The sequence below is a fragment of the Gracilinanus agilis genome, chromosome 2 (assembly GCF_016433145.1).
Source record: "Gracilinanus agilis isolate LMUSP501 chromosome 2, AgileGrace, whole genome shotgun sequence".
NCBI classification, from domain to species: Eukaryota; Metazoa; Chordata; class Mammalia; order Didelphimorphia; family Didelphidae; genus Gracilinanus; species Gracilinanus agilis.
The window spans coordinates 478,792,860-478,818,411 of record NC_058131.1 but is presented as its reverse complement, the minus strand read 5'-3'; the positions used below and the strand labels follow the sequence as shown (position 1 = coordinate 478,818,411).

At 42.1% G+C, this 25,552-nt stretch overlaps 2 protein-coding genes across 5 annotated transcripts in view; one reads left to right on the top strand and one right to left on the bottom strand.

The window, feature by feature from the left end:
- The window catches only part of NUMB (NUMB endocytic adaptor protein), a 78,849-nt gene extending 69,781 nt beyond the window's left edge, over positions 1-9,068 (top strand). For 2 of the 4 annotated variants that reach the window (XM_044664932.1, XM_044664931.1), the window contains 5 exons: positions 298-502; positions 1,870-2,166; positions 3,570-3,716; positions 5,139-5,285; positions 6,036-9,068. In XM_044664932.1, the coding sequence (XP_044520867.1) occupies positions 298-502; positions 1,870-2,166; positions 3,570-3,716; positions 5,139-5,285; positions 6,036-6,751 (1,512 nt within the window). In that variant the 3' untranslated portion in view covers positions 6,752-9,068. The remainder of the gene's footprint in view (positions 1-297; positions 503-1,869; positions 2,167-3,569; positions 3,717-5,138; positions 5,286-6,035) is intronic. The other 2 variants (XM_044664934.1, XM_044664933.1) reach the window with 1 other exon arrangement.
- An 88-nt stretch (positions 9,069-9,156) lies between these two features.
- Positions 9,157-25,552, bottom strand: part of PAPLN (papilin, proteoglycan like sulfated glycoprotein) — a 73,550-nt gene continuing 57,154 nt past the window's right edge. The window contains exons 17-24 of the mRNA XM_044659972.1: positions 23,110-23,244; positions 22,639-22,766; positions 22,183-22,321; positions 17,987-18,124; positions 16,301-16,428; positions 15,974-16,082; positions 12,684-12,859; positions 9,157-10,072 (exon numbers count right to left, since the gene is read on the bottom strand). Of these exons, the coding sequence (XP_044515907.1) occupies positions 9,906-10,072; positions 12,684-12,859; positions 15,974-16,082; positions 16,301-16,428; positions 17,987-18,124; positions 22,183-22,321; positions 22,639-22,766; positions 23,110-23,244 (1,120 nt within the window). The 3' untranslated portion in view covers positions 9,157-9,905. The remainder of the gene's footprint in view (positions 10,073-12,683; positions 12,860-15,973; positions 16,083-16,300; positions 16,429-17,986; positions 18,125-22,182; positions 22,322-22,638; positions 22,767-23,109; positions 23,245-25,552) is intronic.

The following is a 25,552-nucleotide window of genomic DNA, read 5'->3' as shown; positions in this document are numbered from 1 at the left end:
CATTTTCAAAGAAAATGTATATATAGATTGTGAAACATTAAGGCACAAAGTTAATTTTCCATACTAATAACTGTGAACTAAATTCTTACAACCCCCCCCAAATTCTTAAGTTAGATCTGAAGTCTTCTGAAATGATGGGGACCTCAGGATAGACTCCTTCATAAAGAGAAATTTATTTATGGTTCTTTAAAAAAGGCTAATTGGAGCCTCCCTGCCACTCCCTTACTTTCTTTTGGGAAGTTTGAACTCACTTTGCTCACAAACATGAGATGCCGCTGCACTCTTCCCTTTCCACAGGGAGAGAGACTGAGCCACGCAGTGGGTTGTGCTTTTGCCGCATGCCTGGAACGGAAACAGAAGCGGGAGAAGGAGTGTGGCGTGACGGCCACCTTTGATGCCAGCCGGACCACCTTTACCAGGGAGGGCTCCTTCCGCGTCGCCACGGCCACCGAGCAGGCAGAAAGAGAGGAGGTCATGAGGCAGATGCAGGACACAAAGAAAGGTACCGTCGCGTGGCTTAGCCGTGGGCCCAAGGGAGCTTGGACTGTGAGGGGGTGCCGGCACTCCGTGTGGGACAGCCTGTGTGCGGGCCGCGTCCTTCAGCTCCTTAACAAGCCATTTCAGTCCATTGGGTGGGGTGTGCCGGCATGAGATGGGAAACACCCCGCTGCCCTCACTTGTATTGGAGGGCCATGTTTCCTGGAGCTGCTTGTGGGCTCTCACCGGAAGAGGCAGTGTGGCGCAATGGCTAAAGAGTTAGATTCTGGACAATATAGATTTGGGTCCTGTTCTGCATATACCATCTTCAGGAATCATGGATGAGGGCTCCAGGCATCTCTTTAAAACTTTAAGTAACAGAGCAGCTGGGCGGCTCAGTGAATAGAGTGGCCGACCAGGCCTGGAGACAGGAGGTCCTGGGTTCAAATGTGGCCTCAGATTCTTGCTAGCTGTGTAACCCCAACTGCCTAGCCATTATTGCTCTTCTGCCTTGGAACCAATACTTAGTATCAGTTCTAAGACAGAAGGGAAGGGTGTTTGTTTGTTTGTTTATTTTAAAGAAAACTGTAAGTAGCACACAAGTTGTCCTGACCCAGGGGAAGACTACTGAGTTTTGTCACTGAACCTGGAGTCCTGCGACCGAGGTTCAAGTCCAAGCTCTGGCACCTGCTCTGCCTTTGGCCACACCTCTCTGGCCATTTCCTCTTGTGGAAGTGAGCTGGCCTCAGCCTGTGAGTCACTGACCCGGATCAATAGAAGAGATTGTTATCGTGAGAGCTCCTCTTTCCCCTCTGCAACACCCCTCAGAAGCACTGGCAGAGCACCCCGACTTGTAAAACAGGGACCCCACAGCTAGGATGCGTGTCCATGGAGAAAGAACTAGACATTCAGGCTTCATCTCCTTTTGAGTCTTCCCATCTAGCGGTGAGACCACCTAGATGTCACGGCGGCACCCATTAGGCTTCCACTTTGGTAGCTCGAGAGCAGTGAAATCGAACGGGAACAGAACTCACTTGGAACTTTCTGACCCCCCCCCCCCCCCCAGCGCCTTCTAGGAGACCTCTGTGAGGAGAACCCGGGGGAATGGCTTTTCTTCGTGTCTGACTCACAGGCAGGTTACATTTGCTTACACACCATAAAGCTCGAACCACAGGGTCTAAGGTCTGTTCCAACTTTAAAGTTCCTCAATCTTGAAATTGGTTGTTTAACCTGTGACAGGAGGGTAAGTGATTTCTTTTTTGTTGGTAAGAAAGATAAGCCACACTTTCTATAACAATTAGAGGATGAAAGATTTTTTTTTTAACTCCTTAGTTATGTGGGCTCTGATTGTTTCAAAGAGGCACAATCTCCCTTTTCCTTTCCTTTCCTAAGCTGAAACAGATATGAAGACTACAGCAGCTTCCTCAGCAATACCCAGTAACACCGCCCCGTCCCCATCTTCTCCCACCTCCCCAACGGCCGACACCGCCGCCTCCCTGGAGATGAACAACCCCCACGCCATCCCTCGGCGTCACGCACCGATCGAGCAGCTTGCCAGACAAGGTTCTTTCCGAGGCTTTCCTGCCCTTAGTCAGAAGATGTCGCCTTTTAAACGCCAGCTGTCCCTGCGCATCAATGAGTTACCTTCCACTATGCAAAGGAAGACTGATTTCCCCATCAAAAACGCAGGTAAGGTAGACTCCGCCTGGCTTCATAGCACCACTAAGACTAGTCCTTTGGTTTACCAAATGTTTTCTGATTCCTGGCGTTGATAGGGGGCCCCTGCCAACCCTACCAGATAAGTAGCTGCTGTTGTCCATTTAAATTTCCCAATGAAATAAACTTGGGCCAAAGAAGGAGACTGTTCTGATCATTTTATCTCCCTTCCTGTGGGCAGGGGGGGAGGCAGAAGAGGGCCCTCTGCTAAAGAACAAGCATCTCTAGTTTCTTATGTTCCTGTTTGGCAGTCAACAAGAGTAGTTTAAAAAGCCTTGGAAACAAATGCAATCTAATAGACATAGGAAGTCAGAAGGTCTTTTAAAAAAAGATAAATTTTTTTTATCTTTATGCTCTTCCTCCAAAGGGGTAAAGGAAGGATTTGGGTTTCAGTTTAAGAACTGCTCATCTGCCATCAGGGGTTTGCTCACTCTACTGCTTATATATCTGAACACCAACTGTCTCTCTTTCCCTCCCTTCAGTTCCTGTAGAATTATCCTCTTCAGTGGGTCTTGAAAGATTAGATAGATCTAGTTAGTCCTTTGATAAATATACTTTAAGAACCTGAGGGACTCCCTTCTCTCTCAGTCACTATTGAGTTTTTATTCCATCATGATGTAAGGAAGCTTTCTCCCTCAAGACAGTCCTTGAGGAATGCACTATAAAATTATACTACTGCTGTTCTGTACTGAAACCAGTGCATCTCTTGGGAGAGAATTCCTAGATAATTCAAGGGGTCCCATTTATCACCTCTGGCGGTAAGAAACGGGGTAGGGACAGTTAGCCTCACTTTACAGACGAAGAGACCAAAGTTCAGGGTGGTTCTTTGATTTTAACAAAAACCACAAGGGTAGATTATTGAGCTTAAATTAAGAAAAACTTCTGGGCTCCTATTCTTGTGCTCAGTTTACTAAACCCTGCTGTTTGTGAGCCCAGATACCCCTGACATTATACAGTTATGGTAACTTTATTCAATTGCTCCTGAATTGAGCCCAGATCACAGAATATTGTTAGTGGAGAAAAGTGATCAAGATACAGGTAACTTCTAGATTTTTTTATCCAGATTGTTCTTAGCCCAAGAAAAACTCATCTCACATATGGGAAATGAGAGAAAACAGAAGAGCATTTGGGGAATTCATAGGTGCAGGCGAAATACTGAGCTCGGGGACATCCCTGTGGTTTATACTTTACTGTCAGGATAGATGTGGTCAGGGATGTTTTTGACATTGTGCTTCCAGAGCCCAGTGCTAACACTGTCTTTTGAGCTTGACAGATCAGGCTTTCCTCTTCAAATGAGAGGTGCCACCCTTGTGCTGATGACAGTGTATTTCACTATTGCTCACCTTTCCAATCACGAATAATTCTCTGATTTCCAGTGCCAGAGGTAGAAGGGGAAGCAGAGAGCATTAGTTCCTTGTGCTCACAGATCACTAATGCCTTCAGCACCCCCGAGGACCCCTTCTCATCTGCCCCAATGACCAAGCCCATGACGGTGGTGGCACCGCAGTCCCCTGCCTTTCAAGGTTGGTGTTGTCTTGCCTTGCTTAGAGTTAAAACATTTCACTAAAAATTGTTTCACTCTTCTTTCTACCTGCATGTTAGCAATCTGAGCTTCCTAAAGACCACTTAATTTTGCATTTCCTGTTCAAAAAGTGCTTTGTGGCCTGTCTCACTACAGTCTTGAGTTTTGGCATGTGTGTCCTCTGTCTGTCCTCACATCATCTATATCACCCACACTATTCCTTGCCTAAAGTTTCATCTGCCTCTTATCTGTTGAGGGTTACTTCCTTTAGTGCACAGTGGTTTTACGTCTCATTTACAACCAGTACACTTCTAATAAGTAACAATAATCAGGATTGTTTCTGATTATATACTTTCTATGAATATTAACCTGGAAGCCAGCCCACTAGGAGAAACATTTGAACACACTGTCCACTCTCAGAAAGAGGCACATGGAAGATGCTTCTCATTTTCCATGTTAATTTATTTCATCTTTTGGGCCGTGAGCTACATTCCACTTCAGCAATAAAGAACAGGCTGGCTTGACTGCGAACAGATACCAAATTAACACTGTGTTTTGATTCGCTGGACAGGGCAAAGAAATAGGCCTTTACAATTTATATTGTAAACTTTTAAAACCTGAACTTAGAACTTGAGAAACAACTCACAGTTTAACAATGCCCCTTTTGCGTAGGTAATATCATTTACAACATAGACAGGTTTCTGCTCAAGTTATATTTGTTTTAAATGATGCAGATAGCATGTAAGCCTAGCTGCCCATTCTCAAGGATGGAGCACATGGAAAAAGCCAAATGGTCGCTCCTCATTTTTTCAGACTTATCTGAAGAGACTTTATAGCTTAAGGGTAGAGGATATTGGAATTCTTACCTGAAAGGAAAGGAGCAAAGGTGGAGAGAGTTTATTTAATAAGGAAGACAAGGAAGGAATAAGAACCTGTATGTATGAAAACTTTTTAAAGGGAAAGAAAGAGCCTTGATCATTGCTAGAAGGAAGCAGTCATAATTTAAAATTGTAATGGACAGTGGAAAATAATGGCTCATGAGTTAATGAAAGAGCCTACCAGAGTATTATATATGTATGTGTAAATTATATCACATAGAGCTTGAACAAAAGAAAAAGAACTACTTGGTCTTTCAGGAAAATGGTACCAGAAAGAAACGATTTCTCTAATCTGTGCTTTTCCAAAAATTATAATTAGAACAGGAACATTTTGATGCTCCTGAGGCTGATTTTGCTAAGCTGGATAGAAGAGTAGTATTTCATCTGATCACCTCTTTGCCAAAATTACTAACAAAAAATAAGCTTTTCAATCTTGTGACCATTCATTATGCAAATATCGCATGTTGGCCTCAATTACCAGCCCCTCAGTCATCTGCACATTTTGCATGAATTAACTCCATTGATGTTGTCTGCTCCCATTTTAGCTAATGGCACTGACCCTGCCTTCCATGTGTTTGCTGCTAAGCCAGCCCAAACTGCTCTAGCACCCACAGCAATGCCTGTTCGTGAAACCAACCCCTGGGCCCATGCCCCTCCTGCTGCTAACAAGGAAGTTGCAGCTACACATTCGGGTAAGGCAGACATAGATTTTGGTGAGGATCCTGGGATCGGCTGCATGATCCTGGACCAAGACCAGCCATGTACCTAGATGGGAAAAGGGAAAGGATCCTTTAAAAAAAAAAAAGCCGATTTCTCATCTTAGAAATAATCTGATCTGAAGATGATGTGGTAAGAGAGAAGAAAGCAAGATATTGGTTTTTTTGTGAGAGCAGTGGTCTGATGAATGGACCATAACTCCTGACCTGATAGCTTAAAAGAAAATTTGTCACCAGGATAAGACAAAAAAAAAAACAAAACAAAAAAACACCACCACAAAAACTTTGCAAGTTGCAAAAACAAGTTCACAGGCATCAGGATATTGAATCATTTTCCCTTTATTCATCTGTCGAAGAAATCTAGAGCAGATTACATCAGTCTTAATGAATCAATCTTGGCTCTTTGATTATTTTCAAACTTGTTTTTCTATCGAGGATGAGCTTTGGTCCCTGGAAATTTTTGTCAGGCTCTGAACAGCTGCTTTGGTCCTTTGAGCTGTCTTAAAACAATTCCAGCAATCCCTGAGCCAACAATGCTTTTTGATGCATTCTCTCCCATCCCTCCATAAAATTTTCGCATCCAGTGATAAACTCACCAAAATCACAAAATGTCTAGCTAGGAGGATTTTTTTCTACAATACTGGCCAATAAAATAACCGTGGTTATTACCAAAAAGGGAATCTAAGTATAACCAGTTAACATTCCTCCTCATTGTTTTTGTTGCAGGCACAGAATGGGGTCCCTCACCTGGAGCAGCCTCACCAGGGATCTTTCAAGCTGGTCACCGGCGCACGCCTTCCGAAGCTGACCGTTGGTTGGAAGAGGTTTCCAAGACAGTTAGGGCCCAGCAGCCCCAGGCTCCTGCTGCCCCGCTGCAGCCAATTCTCCAGCCTCCTCCACCCCCAGCTCTCTCCCAGCCAGCACCATCTTTCCAAGGAAATGCTTTCACTGCCTCTCCACCTGTGCCAGTGGGTGTAGTCCCACCAATCCAGCCAGCATTTGTTCCTGCCCAACCCTACCCTATAGCCAATGGGATGCCCTATCCATCCTCAAATGTGCCTGTGGTCGGCATCACCCCCTCACAAATGGTGGCCAATGTGTTTGGCACTGCAGGCCACGCCCAGGCAAATCACCCCCATCAATCACCCAGCCTGGTCAGACAGCAGACATTCCCTCAGTATGAGATGAGCAGCGCCATCACCAGCCCCTTCTTTACAGCCTCTGCCCAACACCTCAACGGTTCTGCAGCTTTCAATGGTGTGGACAATAGCAAGTTGGCTTCAGGGGACAAGCCATTGGAGGCTTCTGCTACTGCTGACCCAGTGGATCCTTTTGAAGCTCAGTGGGCTGCATTAGAAGGCAAGGCGAAACAGCGCACTAACCCCTCACCGACCAATCCTTTCTCCAGTGACTTACAGAAGACATTTGAGATTGAACTTTAAGCAGCCCCTGGGGCTCATGCACAGGGCCTGCCATTTAGGTGAGGGAAGAGGGGTAAAGGAGCAAAGGGGACTTTCTTTTTCTGATCAGCACACTTTTTGGTAATCCCAAAGGCCCTATGGAACAAATTGGGGCACACAGCGCAGGAAGGAATATGATTTTTAAGAAAAATCACTTTAAAAAATCCCAACAGATGACCTGCCCTGCATTTAGAATAAAGGAGTCATGGAAGCGTGCCCTTCCCATGCCTCTCCCTCTTTATCGCACCTATCCTGGAGAAACAGTGGCCGAAGAGAAGGAGCAGAAAGCTGTACCAGAAGCACATTTGTAGGATGGAGAACGTGAGGGAAAGTAAATAAGATCTGCCTTTGTTTTTCAGTACATCTGCCTGCCTCCGTTTGAGCACCTCATGGGCAAAGGAATGTAGTCTACTCCCAGCCTGAGGAGAGGAGAAGGAAGAGCAGGGTGTGCTGCCTGCCAGGATTAAGGAGTAGGGGGAGGAAGCATCAGAGCCCAGCACAGCTGTCCTTTGGGGGGGAAGGTGAGCTTCCACCTTAAGTAACAATGAATATTATATATATATATAAATATATTACAAAAAAGCCAAAATTTTTATTTTTATGCATTTAGAATATTTTAAATAGTTCAATATTAAAAAGTTGTAAGAGTTGTAAGTAATCTTGCCAAAGGGAAAAGAAGGTTAGCTGTAAGAAATTGTATATAAGATTGATTTATCATTGATTCCTATCAAAAGTAACCAGAGAAGGAAGGTTAGAGGGTGTGACGAAGGGGGTTCCTAACTTGTTCTTTAGCATTCGTTGTAAGTAGCACATTGCAACAACAATCATGAGTCGTGACTAATAAAGTTCCTAGATGGTAGAATTAAATAAAGATGATGAAAGAGCAGTATTTTCCTGGCTTTCAAACGACTGCAAAATTCTATTGGATCTAAAATATATATAAATATATGTACACATGTGTGTATACATATGCGCATGTGTGTATATATATATATATATATATATACACACACACCGTCTTTTTTCCTTTATGTATTCATGCTCTTTCCTTGTGTTGATCCTTTTCTTGCTTTTAACACTCCTGAGACAGTCACAGAATCATCTTCACAAGGCAGTGTCTGGGGCTGTGTTTTCCCAGGTGGCCCCATGACCCCAGCTCTCAGCTGTTGCTTTTCTTCTCCGTCTTTGGTGAAAGTTTGTGGAGGGGAGAGATCCTGCTTCCTTTCGCTTTTTGTGGTTTTTGTTTTTTACCCTCATCTGTTTTGATTAATGAAAAGCCCATTGCCAGCTATACCTGTTGGACCTCTGGTAACAATACAAAATCCCATCTCATTTAATTTTACTTTTAAATGTTGGCCTTACAAATCAAATGTAAGTTATATATATATGCATATATATATATATATATTTGTACTGATGACAATTTATAATCTGCTTTAACAGAAATAAATGTTGGTGGTAAGAAACTGTTGCCAGTGGAACTGTTCTTTCCCTATTTCTTCTCTAGCAACATCTGTCCATTTGCCTCCTGTTTTCTTTTCTGGCTATTTATGTCCTGAGCCTTACTTAACAACCCTATAAACCCTCATGATACTGTGGGCAGAAAATATGTTTTACTGGGGACCATTTAGGGTTCATAGCCTAGTAACACAGGCCTGTCCCGGACCCCTCTCTCAATGGGATTTTTCAGTCAGATGTTAAACTCTTTCACATGTAACTAGGGATAAGCCTAGCTGCTTGTTAACTCTGCTCCTGGTGGTGTCCCAGGTTAAAGAATCTGATAACTAAATGTTGTCCCTGGCATCAGGCCTAAATAGAGGAGATGTATGTTGAAACATCTGTAAGAAATGTGGTAGAAATCTGGAAAAGTCAGAAAGTCCTCTCGCTTGTCCTGCTTGGCAGATGCTCTGCCTAATTTCAGTGGCAATGGAGACAAAAATAACTGAATAACTTTGTGTAAGATTGCTAGTGTTGGCCTAATAGACAAATAAGCATAAGAAAACAGACTTTATTTTCCAATTTCTGCAGCATCCATGAAAATGAAAAGAAACTTTGATAATGCCTAATAATATTTTTAAAGTAAAAATGTCTTTCCCACAGAGCTCCCTGGAATGGGAGGGAGGGGTAGACTGAGAAATAGTCAGCCTTGGTGAAGTTGGTTCCATTTCCAACCAGTGCCCAGCTATGCCAATATAGGAAGACACCATCCCAAAGGAGAGCCATTTTTTTCAAAGCCACACCACATCCAAGGCTTGTATTTCCGTTTGGAGACAACTTTAGAGGTGTTCTGCCAATTCTGTTGGGAATTAGCCACATGGAGAGCTGAGGTGGTTGTGTTTATCCTTCTGTAAACACTCATCTATATACACCTGGTGTGCACAGAACAGTTACTCCAGTGATTGCTGCTTTATTTAGTTCTAGCCTTGGTGTCATGGGACAGCTTTGGGTTTATGGAAGCAGTTTAACTTGGATCTGTGTGAGGTAACCCTCAACAGAAAAGCAGAATGAATCCCCCCCCTTGGGATCAAGGCTACCAAGGCTGTGTGCCAGATGGGAGCAACAGATTCAAACCCTCTCTCCAGAGGAGGATTTCAGATGAGTTTGTCTGATACCAGAAGTTTTCTAGGCTGCAAAAGCATTTGGACTGTGGAAGCATCTCAGATCGCTGCCCATCCTGACCCCAAAGGAAGGTCAGACTCTGGTTTGGCTGCAGCACAATTATTGATCCTTATACAAGATGCATGCTCACTTAGATGGACCACACTTCAACACCCATTCAGCCAAGGTGAATAATGCAAGTCTTTTAGAGCTGTAAAAACTGTATTCTAAAAAAATATATAAAAATACCAGTTCTGTCCCCTAGAGCTCAGTGTGGGAAACGGCAGTTCTGCTTTCATCTAAGCAGTCTCATTACAAAATGACTTACAATAGTGTCTGAAGAGCAAACAAAGGAGGCACCGGTGATGAGGGCAGGAACTTATCCCAGCTGTTGCTACTGCAGCAGTATTATAATTGATGGATTTTTTAAAAGGACAATCTGTGGAGGAGACACAGACCTTCTGTCTGCCGTTCTCTGGTTGCCATGTCTTGCCTCTCTCCAGCCATGGTGTTTGGGAGCTAGGGCAGGAGACAGCTTTCATCCCTGCTGCCAAACAGGACGGGCATGGGGCTGGTAGCGGGAACAGCTGGCACAACAGAAGCTGGAGTAGTATTCATTGCCACAGAGCTGAGCTTGCAGGATCAGATCACAATTGGCAAGCTCCGGCTGGTCTATGCACTCCCTGCTGGGGTCCCTGGGCTGCTCTACAGCTTCTAGGACAAAACAAGCCAGGTGAGACCCTCTAAGACTTAGAGTCTAAGTGAAGCTTATCCTAGACCATAAACAATTTCAGTTCTTTGAATGCCCAGCGGCCTGATATTGATTGGCTCCTTAACCTTGTAAATTCCAGTTGGGCAATACACGTCCAAGGGCCAACCTAATCCTCTCAATATCAAAGAACACTATTCCAGGAGGACTGTATATGTGGACACACATCAGTGCTTTTAAGACTCTCCGGAGTGAGTTGGCTTCCAGGAAACCAGCTGATTTACAGGAGGCCCACTCAGTCTCACGAAGCACATGAGATGGAGAAGGGGACAGAGGGCATGACAAGAATAAAATCATAGCTTTCTTGGCCTTTAAGAAGAGTAGATAAAGGGAGGCAGCTGGATGGCTCAGTAGATTGAGAGCCTAGAGACAGGAGGTCCTAGGTTCAATTCTGGCCTCAGACACTTCTTAGCTGTGTGACCCTGGGCAAGTCACTTAACCCCCATTGCCTAGTCCTATAACAAATAAAATTAATATAGAAGGATATACGTAAAAGATATTAGGGTTTAAAAAAAAAGAGTAGGTAAGTCAAGGTGGAGACCAGCCCCCATAGCATTTTTAAATAGACAAAATTTGGGCTGGTGCTTTTCTGTGAGTTCTCTCCTTTACCCTTTCACAGGTCAGTGCTGCCTGTGTGGGGGACCCCGGCTCTAATAATCCACCCCTGGAGAACACCACCTGCTCCTAAGATGATGCCCAGAATGCCTAGCTTGGGGATATAACAGTAATAAATACATGCTTTCATATACACAAATGGATTGTGACGTGTATCACTGTTTCAAATTAGCTCTGTGTAATATTTAATTTCAACTCAAAATTGTGTCTTTAAGCTTCCAAGTTTGTTGCTCAAGTGGCATGGATTCACTATTCAAATCTGTGTATATGTCTGTACATATCTATGTATGTCTATAAAGAGCAAGAAAGGGAAGGATGGAAGAGAAGGAGGAAGAAAGGAGGGGGGAGAGACAGAAAGAAAGAAGGAAGGAAGGAAGGAAGGAGATTGGATTGATAGAAATCAGGGGACTTGGGCCTTATCTCACACTGTTCCTTTTCACACACATATTCTGTGCTCCAGCCAAACAGGATGACTTGTCTCTCTTTTATGTTTTTGCATGCCTAGTAGAATGGACTGCTTCTACCTCTTAAACTAGCCTTAAGCAAAAATCATGTTGCTTTACTGGGCCTCAGTTTCCTTCTCTGCAAAATAAGAGAATTAGATTAAAGGATCTCTAAGGTCCCTTACAATTCTATGTTAATCTGTGGATTTTCTTCTCTTTATTCAGTGATCCTTTTCTTTCCCCCCCCCCCCCCATAAAAACTGTATCACTTATATTTAACATGTGATTAAAAAGAAAGCCCAACAACTCTCAGAAAATTGAGTGGAAAGCTCCGAGTAATTCTGGGGAGACTATAGGATACCAAACCACCCAATTCCCCATTTCTTTTAAGCACCTTTCCCACTGCTGAGTCTTCTGAGGCATAGAGAAGAATGCCACTGCTCAACTGCTACTCAATAAATATGTTGTTCAGTCGTATCTGTCTCAGTGACCACATTTGAGTTTTCCTTGGCAGAGATAGTGGAGAGGTTTGCCATTTCCTTCTCCAGCTCATTTTCCAAGATGAGGAAACTGAGACAGAGTTGTGACTTGCCATGGGTCATAAATCTAGTAAATGTCTTAAGAATAGATTTGAACTCAGGTTTTCCTTGATCTGGACTCAGCATGCCATCCATTGTGCTACCTTGCTACTCTAGGTTTGGGCCAGTCCCTTAATTTTATATCTAAGGATTGATTACAACAGATTGAGCTCTGAGGTTTCTGTAGGGACTGCTAATTAGTCCTATCTAGTTAGCCCCACATGAGGACTGGATTAGTTCTTGGGAGTAGGGCTTACTCCTAGGCCCAGTCAGTGACCTACTTGAGTTTTGTTTTGTTTTGTTTAATTGTGGCCTGAGACACAGAAATGGGCTGCCTCTCCTCCTTGCCTCTGAGTCTGATCACAGATTTGGAATGGGGCCTCACTTGTGTACTGAGCTGAATTATTAAAACATGAAACTACAGAATGCAACTTGACCAGGATGGGGAAAAGACTGAAGAATTCTGCAAACATTAAAATATCAACCCATTATACAGTTCAAATTCCATATTCTGACCTCTATGAGGATGAAATTCTAAATCCAAGTGATAGTGGTGGGTTCTAGTTCTAATCTTGGCTCTTCGAACAAGCTAGGTCACCTTGGGCAAATCACAACCACTCAGGGCCTCAATTGCTCCCTTGGTAAGAACCTGGTGCTAATAACAGCCACCCTACCCACCTGGCAAAGTGATCCAGAATATCAGATAGGTTTGAGAGTGCTTTGAAAAGCACCATCTAAATGTTATTATTCCTAAGCCTGGGATCCATCTATTTCTGTAATAAAATATCCTAAGACACTGAATACGCTTGAAATCTACTGAAACAGGATTCTAGTCAAGTTGGCAAAAAGGAGAAAACATTTAATTCTCTGAAAAATAATAGGAGCAGGGACTCATCTTCTCCTCCTCTTACCTGGAGGTCTAGGATGGACCACCTTCACCTCTGTACTGCGGCTGACAGCCTGGCTCCCACTGTAGGCACTGCAGGTATAGGACCCTTCATCGCGGGCTCGCGTATTGTTAATCACCAGGGTTCCGTCCTGGGACAGGTGGATGCGGTAGCCATCGCCTCGCACAGGCACCCCATTCCTGGGAAGGGAAGGAAGCTGGGGGTTATGCTGTTGAATATGTCCCCCACCCTTAGTGCCCTGGGGCAGCCAATCCATGGATGACCAAAGCAGGAAAGAGGCTAGGGTGAGGGCTGAAAGTCCACTACAAGCACAGATATTTATAGAAGAAAGGAGGAAGGGAAGACAGAAACTTAACTATTCCCTCCTTTTAAGAAGGAGCTTCTCATCTAAAGGTCAAGGCAAGACCTTCATAGCAGAAACATCCCAATGTCTCAGAGCAACAATCTAATCAGTCACTGGGAGCTCAAAACTGTGGCGTCATCCCCAAGTCTGCTTTATCTCTCAGAATCTAATCTGTTATTGATTCTGCCTCTGCAGTCACTCCCCCACCGATTTCTCTAGGGCCATGTGCTACCACCCCAATTCAGGGGATCATCTCTTCCCTAGACTATCATAATAGCCTTCTAACTGGTCTCTTGGTCTCCACTCTTTCACTCCATCCTGCATTTCACACAATGACAAAACATGTTTTCTATGTGCATCTCAGATTGTGTCACTGCCCTGTTCCAGGACGTTTCAGTGGATTACTCTTTGCCCCCAAATAAAGTCTAAATCCCTCATCCCATCTGGAGGCTCTCCCCAGTCTGTGTTTTCCAGCTTTAATTCACCCTGCTGCTCCCTTCCACACACACTTTGTTTTCCAGCCAAACAGAACAACTCTCTCTCAGTTGTGCTTTTTCTATCTGCTCTATTGAAATCAATCCCTTCCTTCAAGTCCTGGCTGAGGTGCCACTTCTTCCCCTTCCCTGATTCCCTCTTTTCCCACCTTCCCCCTAACTCTTTTTCTATAAAGTTCTTACAGAACTTTGCCTGTACCTTCTCTTTGCTCTTAATCAAAATCTGGCAGAATCTGTTTACATCTCTTCTACAAAGTCCTACTTTTAGCACCTTCTTGTGGTTTGGAGGTGACCTGAGAGGGTTCAGCAGGCTGACCATTTGGTAAGAAGAGGCAGCAAGGTGGATAGAGCTGTGGCCTGAAGGCAGTTCAAAATGGATCCTGTTGTTTGCTGTAAGACCATGGGCATGTCACTTAACCTCTCCCTCTGTTTCCTCAACCATAAAATGATAACAGTATCTATTTCCCAGAATTGTTGTCAGGATAAAACAGGATAATAATGTCTAGAAGAGGCCCAGCATGGGGCCTGTCACAGAATAGACACTACATAAATGCTAGTCGTCGTCATCATCATTGATTACTTAGCCAAGGTAACTCATAAAATGGAAACATTTTAAATGCCCACAGGTCCAGGCCAGTGACTGAATAGCAGAAAGAGGAGATGGTATTAAGAATCCCAGTTTCCAGACCAACTCCAAACTTTGACTTGGTTGTTGGTACTTTAAAGTGAGATCTTTATGTAATGATCAATGAGTAAACATAGTACTAGGGGCCATATCATATCCATATCAATCTTGACATTGTCATTATAAATAAAACTAGAAGGAACTTGCAATTAAATAGGAAGATGACTCATAGGTTCTCCTTAGACAAATAAAGGAATTAGCAGTGTTCATTTTATTATGCACTCAAAAGCAGCAAGAAATATCATTTAATGGGACACTGATAAATATTTAGGGTCATGATAATAAATATTTGCAAAAATATCACCACTTAAATAATTGCATCATTTGCACCAGCATTTGACTGCAGGGGACAAAAAGGGAGATAAAGAACTTAATAAGACCTTCCAAATTAAATCAACATATAGTTTGATACTGAGCTGAAAGTAGCTCTGGCTAGACAGAAAACATGAGCCATGAAAAAACAAGGAAAGAGATCAATAACCTGTAGATGTGCAGTGGAGTGGCCTCATTTCTGTGTATCATGCTTTTTTTTAAACCCTACCTCCTATCTTAGAATCAATAACAAGTATTCTTTCCAAGGCAAAAGTGTGATACAAGTTAGGCAATTGGACTTAAGTGACTAGTCCAGGGTCACACAGTTAGGAAGTATCTGAGATTAGATTTGAACCCACATCAGTACTGTTTTCAAGAAAATCATACACAAGCAAAATTGACTCAATTAGAAGGCAAATGATATTAAAATGTTCACTGTCTTTGACACAGATTCCATTACTGTGCTTATTATATCCCAAGCCAGTGATGCATAAGAACACCTCCATAAATACCAAAATATTTGTAAGCAAAGTAGATGCCCTTTGATTGTGGAGTAGCTAAACAAGTTGTGGAGCATCAATATCATGGAGAATTACTGGGCTATAAGAAATTATGTGTGTGATAAAAAAAATAATGATAAAGGTTCCACAAACTGATGCAGAGTGAAATAAGCAGAACCAGCCTAACAATTTAGTTGCAAGCTCCAATAATGTAAAGGACATCATCACTGAAAGACTGATGAACTCTTTTTTTTTTTTTAATTTTTTTTAAATCCTTAACTTCTTTGTATTGGCTCCTAGGTGGAAGAGTGGTAAGGGTGGGCAATGGGGGTCAAGTGACTTGCCCAGGGTCACACAGCTGAGAAGTGTCTGAGGCCAGATTTGAACCTAGGACCTCCCATCTCTAGGCCTGGCTCTCAATCCACTGAGCTACCCAGCTGCCCCTGATGAACTCTTCTAATCAATGCTTGCTTCAGAAGAGATGATGAAGCACACCTCCTACCTCCTGCAAAGAGGTGATGGCCTGGAGATGTGGAACGAGATCAGCACTAAGTCTACAAGGAGGATATAGAAGCAGACGGCAAGTGTGTGCTTGGGTTTTCATCCCTGCTATGACACTGGACAAGTCACAATCTCTAGAAGCCTCAGCTGCTTCAGCTATATGATGATAACAATAGTATTTGTACTATTTATTTTGTATTATCGGCCTCACAAGGGTTTTGAAAACCTTGAAGTGAGATATATGTTATCACAGTGATTACCTACACTGGGTAGGTTATGAGACAGGGTTCTGGAGGGGTGTGACCTAGATACAAGGAAAGGGAGAAGTTCTGTCTGCTCTGGAGAGAAGAGTGAGGGAACCAGAAGCTTTCGCCCCTGCTACATCCAGGCCGAGCCTTGGACAAATGTTACGAGTGAAGGGAGATGATGAGCAGGACCGAGGCTAAAGGGACGTGTACCTGGACCATCTCACGTTCACATTGTCTCCTATCACCACACAGTGGAGCTGGGTGTCTTCCCCCTCAGGCACTGTAACGGTGGGTTCTAGTCCTACGATCTTCAGCTCTCCTGGAGACAAAAGAGATCTGGTCACACAAGGCACAGAGTGCCCACTCCAACCCTCACTCTTCCAGGTCCCATTCCGTCCGATGACCGTGTGGCCACTCTCATGGTCCTGCTCTCCTCCAGAGCGAGCAGGTGGCCCTCACTCCCCCTCCCCCACTCCTCGCCCCTCCATCCCTCTGCCTTCTGCTCTCTGCTGCATCTTAATCCCACTCTGCCACTACCCAGAGTTCTGAGCTGAACCCAGCGCTGCTCGCGTTCTCGCCCGTTGAAAGCGATGCAGGTGTAGAAGCCCCCATCCTCCATGGAAACACGGTTGATGAGCAAGGAGCCATCAGGCTGCTGGTGGTGTCTGCAGATGAAGCAAGGGCAAAGGCTATTTAATGCAGGGGCCAGGCTGTTGTTCCACAGAGAAGACCCCTCTGAGCATACCTCATCTCTTTGTGGCCCGTCACCCCTTCCCCCCCCCCCCCGTGCCCTTTACTTGGCCATCCTGTAATATTCTGGAAATTTTTTAGCATTTTGTTCAAGAATGAAAGTTTTGGGGCAGCTGGGTGGCTCAGGGAATAGAGAGCTAGGCCCAGTGAGAGGAGGTCCCGAGTCCAAATGAGGTTGACACTTCCTAACCATGTGATCCTGAGCCAGTCACAACCCTCCCTGCCCAGCCTTTACTGCCCTTCTGCCTTGGGACTACTTAGTATTGATTCTAAGACAGAAGGTCAGGGCTTTGTTGTTTTTTTTAATGAGTGTTTCCCATAACTATTTTATGACAACTGTTTTGTCTATAAGTCATTTTTCAAATGATTTCTAGCTTTTTGCTTTGCTCATATAAGTGACTTTCTTTTAGGCAGAAATGTTTTCTGTGCCTCACTCCATTCTTACATATTTTTCGATCTCTAGAGTCTGTTCTGTTACCGCCAGAAACTATTTTTTCAATGGCTTTCTTTAATTGGTACCCAGCAGCTGGGTGGCACAGTGGATAGAGTTGGGATCAGAAGAACCTGAGATCAAATCCTGCTTCAGACACTAGCTATATGACCCTGAGCAAGTCACTTAAACTGCCTCAGTTTCCTCATCTGTAAAATGGTGATACTCATAGCACTTATCTCTCAGGGTTATTGTGAGGATTAAATGAGACAATGCCTAGCACATTAGTATTTGCTATAGAAATGTTAGTCGGGAGTAGTATTGGTAGTAACAGCAGTAGAGGGTTCTTCATCTATTCTATGTATTTTGAAATTATTTTTCCCCAACCCTCCTTCCCTTGGGGCCAGGGTGAAACAGCCTGATACTAGGCTGAGGCTATCAGAATGGGTTAAGGACGAAAAGACCCAGGGCCGGCCTGGCCAGTGGGGGAAGCTGGCCAGCACTAGCAGCCATGTTGGCTGGCCTGGGCCCAGGGCAGAGGTGGTGGCTATTCCCAGTCTTAAGTAGACACACCTCTCTTGTGATGAAATGACCAGGGAGGAGTTGAGGTCTCTAAGCCCACTTCTTCAGTATCTATTTACCAATCAAAGATATCTGGGGATGTCCAGGGGAGGGACTGAGGGGAAAGCTCACAAGAGGTCTGGAGGGACCTGCTCCAGAGGAGTTCCTTCTTTTTTGCCCTTCTGAATTGTGGGAAGAGCCAACTGGTCAGATGAAGAGGTATTCAGTCAATTAATAAATTGTTTTACAATTTAGAAATATGGCTCAAGAATTTCAATCATTACAAATCCAAAGATCCTTGGGAGAGCCAGTAAGCTGAGTGACAGTTAATCAAATTCCCTTACGGAGCATCAGAAACTACAGGAATGCCAAGAACCTCTCTGGGATAGCCAGATTCATTAGGAGATAAGCAAAGATGCTATTTTTGAGTCTCCAACACCCTCCACTAGAGGCAGAGCTGGAAAGAAGTTAGTAAGACCCACCTGGGAGAAGAGAGAGGCTGTCCATCCTTCTGCCACTCGATGACTGGGGGAGGGTAGCCAAATGTTCGACAGGGCAGTTGGACTCGCTGACCTACACTGGCATCCACCACTCCTGGCTGGTTCCTGTCAAAGCTCAACCTGCACAACACAACCATCTCATGTGAAAATTCTCTCTCTCGTATCTACTTCCTGTTTTCCCTTGTGCCAGGTACCACCCTAGTCAAGGCTCTCATACCTCTGGACCTAAATACAGTCTCTCTCCATTCCAATATATCTCTTCCTCCTCCATTATTTTGTCATTTCAAAAGGTTTTATAAAACAGAATACAAGAGTCACTTTTCTTCCAGTTTAAAAAAAGAAACGACAATATTGCCAAGCACTTTCACAAATGAATCATAAGCCTCAAATCTAGGCAATGAAAATTTATATGAATGAAATAGATTCGCAAATGAATTCTACAAAACATTGAAAGAACAATTCCAAAACTATATAAACTATTTTAAAAACAGGTAAAGACAGGATCCTACAAAATTCATTCTGACACACTAATATATCTTGAAATCTTAACGAGTCAAAACAGAGAAGGAAAACTATAGACAAATTCTCTAAAGAATACTTTGCAAAAAAATTAAAGTACCAGCAAGGAGATTAGAGCAATTTTTCACAAAGATCATACATATGCTATGACCAAATGAGATTTATGCCAAGAATGTAGGTTTGGTTTGATAATAAGAAAACTAGAAGCATAATTAACTACGTCAATAATAAAAGCAACAAAAGAGGCAGCTAGGTAGCTCAGTGGATTGAGAGCCAGGCCTAGAGACGGGAGGTCCCAGGTTCAAATCTGTCCTCGGACACTTCCCAGCTGTGTGATCCTGGGCAAGTCACTTGACCCCCATTGCCCACCCTTACCACTCTTCAACCAAGGAGCCAATACACAGAAGTTAAGGGTTTAAAAAAAAAAAAAGCAACAAAAATCATCCAATTATTTCAATAGGTGCAGAAAAAAAATGTTTTTTAAAAAACCTTACCTTCCACCTTAGAATCAATACCATGTATTGTTTCCAAGGCAGAAGAGTGATAAGAGCTAGGCAATGGCGGTTAAGTGACTTGCCCAGCGTCACACAGCCATGAAGTGTCTGAGGCCAAATTTGAACCTAGGACCTCCCATCTCTAGGCCTGGCTCTCAATCCACTGAGTCACCCAGCTGCCCCCCCCCCCAGGGAGGAAAAAAATTTTTTGACAAAATACAACACTTATTCCTGTTAAAAAAAACAACAACACTAAAGTATAGGAATTAATCTAGTTTCCCTTAAAGTGAGCATTGTAGGGATAAGCTAGCAGCTTTTCCAATAAGATCTCAAGTGAAGCAAGGATTTCTATTATCACCATTCAGTATTATATTAGAAATGCTAGTTATTCGATTAGGACAAAAAAAAGTTGAAAAAATAAGCATAGGCAAAGAGGAAACAAAAATATCACTTTTTGCAGATGACATGATGGAGAGAATCCTAGAGAGTGTCAATTGAAAAATTAACTAAAACAACTTCAGCAAAGTTACAGGATATAAAATAAATTGACATAAATCACCAGCATTTCCCTATATAACCAGCAAATCCCAGCAAGAAGAAATAGAAATTCCACTTAAAATAACTACAGAAAGTATAAAATACTTAGGAATCTATTTGCTATAGCACACACAGAAAATATGTGAATAGTTTCAAAACGCTCATCACACAAAGACCTGTCTAAATAACTGGAGAAGAGAAAGAACTGTTGTAGTTGGAATACAGATCAAAGCATATGATTCTTCACTAGTTTATTTGGGTTATTTTAAAGTTTTTGGTTTAATATGATTATTCGCTTACAAAAATGAACAATATGGAAATATGTTTTGCATGATAATACATGATAATCTCCCAGATGGAACTGCCTGCCAGCTCTAGGATGAGGGAGGGAAGAAAGGAAGGGCGACATTTAGATCATATAGTTTCAGAAAATTTATGTGGAAATTTGTTATTACATGTAATTGGTAAAATAAAATATCTTTATAATATTAAAGTAATTGGGGAAATAGTAATTGTTCAATTGTTCAGTCAAGCCAATATGAAAAAAATGACATTACTACTAAAATTAATTTACTTATTTGGTATATATCATACCAATCAAAGCACCAAAGAATTACTTTATAGAGCTAGGAAAAAAAATAACAAAATTTCAACTGGAAAAAAAGATCAAGAATATCACAGGAATCAATTTTTAAAATGGGAAGGGCATATAGAAGTGCCAGATCTCAAATTATAATAAAAGCTCTCATTGTCAAAAACTACTTAATATTGGGTAAGAAAAAGAGTGGTTGAGCAGCAGAACAGATTGGGCACACATATAAAAGAGCAAATGAGCACAGTAACCTCGTGTCTGATAAACCTGCAGATTTCAGCTATTGGGACAAAACAATAAAAACTGGGACCATTAAACAAAATCATTGAGAAAACTAGCAGAAACTAAGTCTAGAGCAACATCTCACACCAATATACCAAGATGAACTCAAAACCAGTTTGTGATTGAGAAATAAAAAGTAATTATCATAAGATTGTAGTGAAACATGGAAGAAATTATCTGCCGGGTCTCTGAATAAGTGAAGAGTTTGTGACCAAACAGGAAATAGGTTCACAGAAGGTGAAATGGATAATTTTGATAACATAAAATTTAAAAGTTTTTGCACAAATGATTTGAACTCGGTTAAAATTAGAAGAAAAGGAAACTAAGAGATGGTTGCTGTCAGTTTCTCTGATAAAGGTCTAATTTCTAAGATATATAGGAAACTGAATAAAACTGACACAAATTATAAAATATCACAGGTATTGATGAAAAAATGAATATTAATACTTCTTAAAATAAGAGTCATTCCCTGGTTGATTAATGGTCAAAGGATACAAATAGGCAGTTTTTAGAGAAAGAAATCCAAGCTATCAATAGACATATGAAAAATGCTCTAAATCACTAATAATTAGAGAAATGCAAATTAAAACAACTTTGAGGTACCATCTCTTACCCATCTGACTAAGATGACAAAAAAAGGAAAATGACTAATGCTGGAGGGGCTGTGGGAAAACAGTTACACTAATAAACTGTGAACAAGCTCAACTATTCTGAAGAGCAATTTGAAACTATGCCCAAAAGGCTATTTCCGCTGTGCATAACCTTTCACCTAGCCATGCTGCTACTAGATCTATACCCAAAGAGATCAAAGAAAGAATAAAATGATCCATATGTACAACGTTCTTTGTAGCAGCTCTTTTTTGGTGGTGGCAAAGAATTGGAACATAAGGGATGCCCATTCATTGGAGAATGGGAGGCCAAGTTAGGGTTTGCTAAGAATGTGATAGAACACTATCATGTTGTAATGTGATGAAGGGGCTGGTTTCGGGAAAATCTGGTAAGACTTATAACCTGATGCAAAGTGAAGTGGAACAATTTATATAATAATGAGACTCAGAACAATTGACATCATAACAGCAATATTATAAAGACTTTGAAAGACTTCGTTTGGATCAGCACAATGACCAGCCACAATTTCAAAGGACTCGGGATGAAATATGCTTTTCCTCTCCGGCCTGAAAGCTGATGGAGTCAAGAGTGCAAGGGAAGCATATTTTTTCTCTTCTTTTCCTTCCCACCTTCTTTTTGGCCTGGCCAGTTCTAGAATCTGATTTGCATGACTATACATATTTGTAATAGGTTTTGTTTTTCTTGGCTTCTCAGTGGGTGAAGGAGGGATTTGGAACTTCAAAAACAAATTGAATTTAAACAACTATACAAACATGTGTAGAATGCATGCATTATACAAGTGCCAATTATTATAGTTCTTGTTATTATTCTATCAAGGCAAGCAGTCTAAGTAAGTGCTTTGGCTTTATAAATCAGTCCATAGCATAACCACAGCCTGCTCCAAGCTTCCAGACTGGAGCATAAACCTATTGAATGCAAGGTCTATGGATATCTTTTCCATAATCTGGCCAGGACCAGTTATATCGGTATATACAATTAGGCAAATTTCTCTGGCTTATTTTAATTAGCTTGCTAATTCATAATAATTAACTCTGTCCTAAGCCTTGCTGGGCAGAAAGGCCTGGAAGAGACGGTGCAGAGCATGAAATGGAAGCGAGGAGAGCCTGGAACAGAAGCAGTATTACCTGGGCCCTGGCTGGCGGTGCCCGGGGGAGCTGGGCCTCTGACCCGGCCTGCCTCCTCCCATGCCGAAATCCAGGCGTCTGCGGTCTTGAATGGGAGGGAGGTTCCTCTCAGCCTCTGCAGGGGCTTCCCTATCATCCCCTGTCATTAAGCAGAGGAAATGGCTGAGCCAGACTTAGGGAGAAGGAAGCTCAGGACCCATCCTCCAGGAAACCTGGAGCGGGAGTGTTTCTAAGGCCTCCTGTGAGCCACTACAGCTCTGAAAACAAGGACGGGAAGACCCCCTTCCCAGAGGTTGCCCCCGGATGCTACAAGGAACACAAAGGCACGGAGTGGAAGGCCCTCCATCGAAACAGTACCCCCCCCCCCAGCCTAAAGCGTCCCAGCCCAGGGAGAAGGTGGCTGCGAACAAGGCAAGTGCACTAAGAACCCCACTGGAGGGGACATGGCCAAGTGACCTGTGATCCAGAGCTGAACTTGGCGCCTGCTCTCCTGGCCCCCGACAGAAGCGCTGCAGGTGTAGGTGCCCGCGTCCTCCTCCCTCACTGAACTGATGGCCAAGGAGCCATCGAGCTGCACGTGGTGCCTGGGAGACATCGCCCAACACTTCAGGCTCTAACCCCACCCCCCGCTGCACCCGCCCAGAGACCCAGCCCCTACCCCCCCATGCCCACTGTGGAGTCCTCCCCCGGGGCCAGGAGAGGAAGGAGCCCTCCTCTTGGAATCGGAGGCCGAGCTCAAATCCTCGTTTCATCAGTTGCTAGCTATATGATGCAGGCAAAACAGCCTCTCTGAGACTCAGTTTACTCAAGGGGAAAAAATAATACTTTCTCTGCCTTTCTCACAAGATTGTTGTGAGGATTAGGTAGAATAATGGGCGTAACCTTCTTTATAACCAACAAACGATATAAATAATAACACTTCTTTACCTATCTGATGATCTGACTGGTTTCCCATTTTTCTGCCATTTCACATCAGGGCTGGCATCTGCCACACAGAAGAATCGGACCATCTGCCCCAGGGTGACCTGAACCCCAGAGTATTCTGTCCTGTCCAAGACAATTCTGGAAAATGGCAGGATAATATGTTATGATTATCTATATACAAGGGTTATCTCCTTTTCTTGCCTATAATCTCCTCAAGGGCAGGAAATGTTTCTTTCTCAGCTCTGTATCTCTCATAGTCCTTAGCACAGGGGACTACATGTTCAAATAATCTTGGTGGAATGGTAAACTATTCCATTTTTTAATTTCCTTTATCCCTTAGCTGGTTAAGGATTTCCCTCTTTTTTCATAATTAGGCTTCTCCTCTAATTTTTAAAAACGATATGATCTTTTCCTTTTAGATTGCTGTATTTTGTTGTTATATATAAGCTTACTGCTATATATACTCTAAGATGCCAGTCTAAATCTATTTTCTACCGTCCTGCTCTCCACTTTTTCCAGTTTTGCTAAATAAAGAGGTCCTTTCCTAGTACTTTATGTTCTTGGCTTTTATCAAAGAATAGAATACAATCCACATTTCCTTCAAAGAATTGCCTATCCAATCTGATGTGATCAAATTAAAAAAATTTTATTCAATATCATATTTTCATAAGTGTTGCTTTACCATATAATTTCAAATCTGATATTTCCCAGCTCCCATCTTTCCTACTTTTTTCAACTCCTTTACTATCCTTGACTTTTTGTTCCGTAATCATCTTGTCTAATTCTATAAAGTATCCCCTTGGTAGTTTGCTTGACAAAGCTTTACATTATTAACACAGAGAAACCTTAAATAATAAATCTTTCTCCAATTATGTAGGTTTTTATTTCTGTGGAATTCGTTTTGTACATAAATCTTTATATAAATCTTCTGTCCTTTATTTTATTGTTATTTTAAATGGTACTTATCTTTTAATCCCTTATTGTGGTCCTTGCTAAGGACAAATATTAATTCTGAAGATTTTGTGGTTTTCTTTTACATCATGCTACTTGTGGAAGCTATTGTGATTAATTTTGTTGTTTCTCTAGAATTTTTTTAAGTAAATGAGCATATCATCTAAAAACTGGGTTAATTTTTCCTTTTTTTCGTCAAGGTTTATTCTCTTTATTTTTCATACCCCACTCTTATAGTTAGAATGTAAGATGATAAAGGTGATCATGGGCAACCTTGTTTCATTCCAGTTCTTACTGGAAAAGCTTCTAGTGATAATCCATAAACATAAAGGAAGAATCCTTTCATAACTATATCTTTTAAAAGCATTTTTTAAACCCTTACTTTCCGTCTTAGAATCAATACTATGTATTGGCTCCAAGGTAGAAGAGTGGTAAGGGCTTGGGAATGGGGGTCAAGTGACTTGTCCAGGGTCACACAGCTGGGAAGTGTCCGAGGACAGATTTGAACCTAGGACCTCCCATCTCTAGGTCTGGCTCTCAATCTACTGAGCCACCCAGGGGCCCCCTAAAATAAAAAAAAAATTTTTAACCATAAATTAGTGCTATATTTTATCAGGTTTTTTCTTCCAAATCAGTTCATACAATAATATAGAATTGTTACTAATATTGATGCAATATATGTATATATATATATATTTTTTTTTGTCTAATGTTCAAACATCAAAGAATCATAGATTAGAGCTGGAAGAGATTTTAGAGACTCATTTTATAGATGAAGAAACTTAGGCTATGTTTACGAAGAAACTATCTACAGAGAGAACTGGCCTTGACGTCAGGAAAATCTAGGTTCAAGTTTTACTTCTGATATATAATGGCTGTTCAGCTTTGGGTAAATCAATCTCTCAAAATCTAAGACAATTTGGGGCAGCTAAATAACACAATGGATTGAATGCCAGACCTGGAATTGGGAAGATCTGGGTTCAATCTGGCTTCAGATACTCCATAGATATGTGACCCTGGGCAGGTCATTTAACCCTGATTGCTGTCTTAGAATTGATACTAAAACAGAAGGTGAGAGTTTAAAAAAATAAAATAAAATAAAAATATAAGACAATTCTATAAGGAACGGATATAGACCTGCATTGGAAGGAGTCCTTCTCTCGCGAGTTCATAGACCTAGGCTTTAAAAAAAAAAAATCAATGATTTTAGCCTAGAATTCTCTTCTCTGATTATCTCATTGGTTGGGGAGGGAGGGAAAAGGCCATGCTTACTTCAGAAGAAGAATTTGAATTACTTTTTCTGTCCTTTTGAATTACCTTTAAATAAATCTATAGCACAGGGATACTTTGTTTTGAGTTCTTCTGTAATTTATTTATATATTTATTTGGTTCTAGAAGGTTTTTCTCTACCATGGGAGTTTATGACTTGCTCAATTTCTCTTTTTGAGATGAGGTTATATGAGATTTCCCATACTATTAGTTTTGATCATTTATA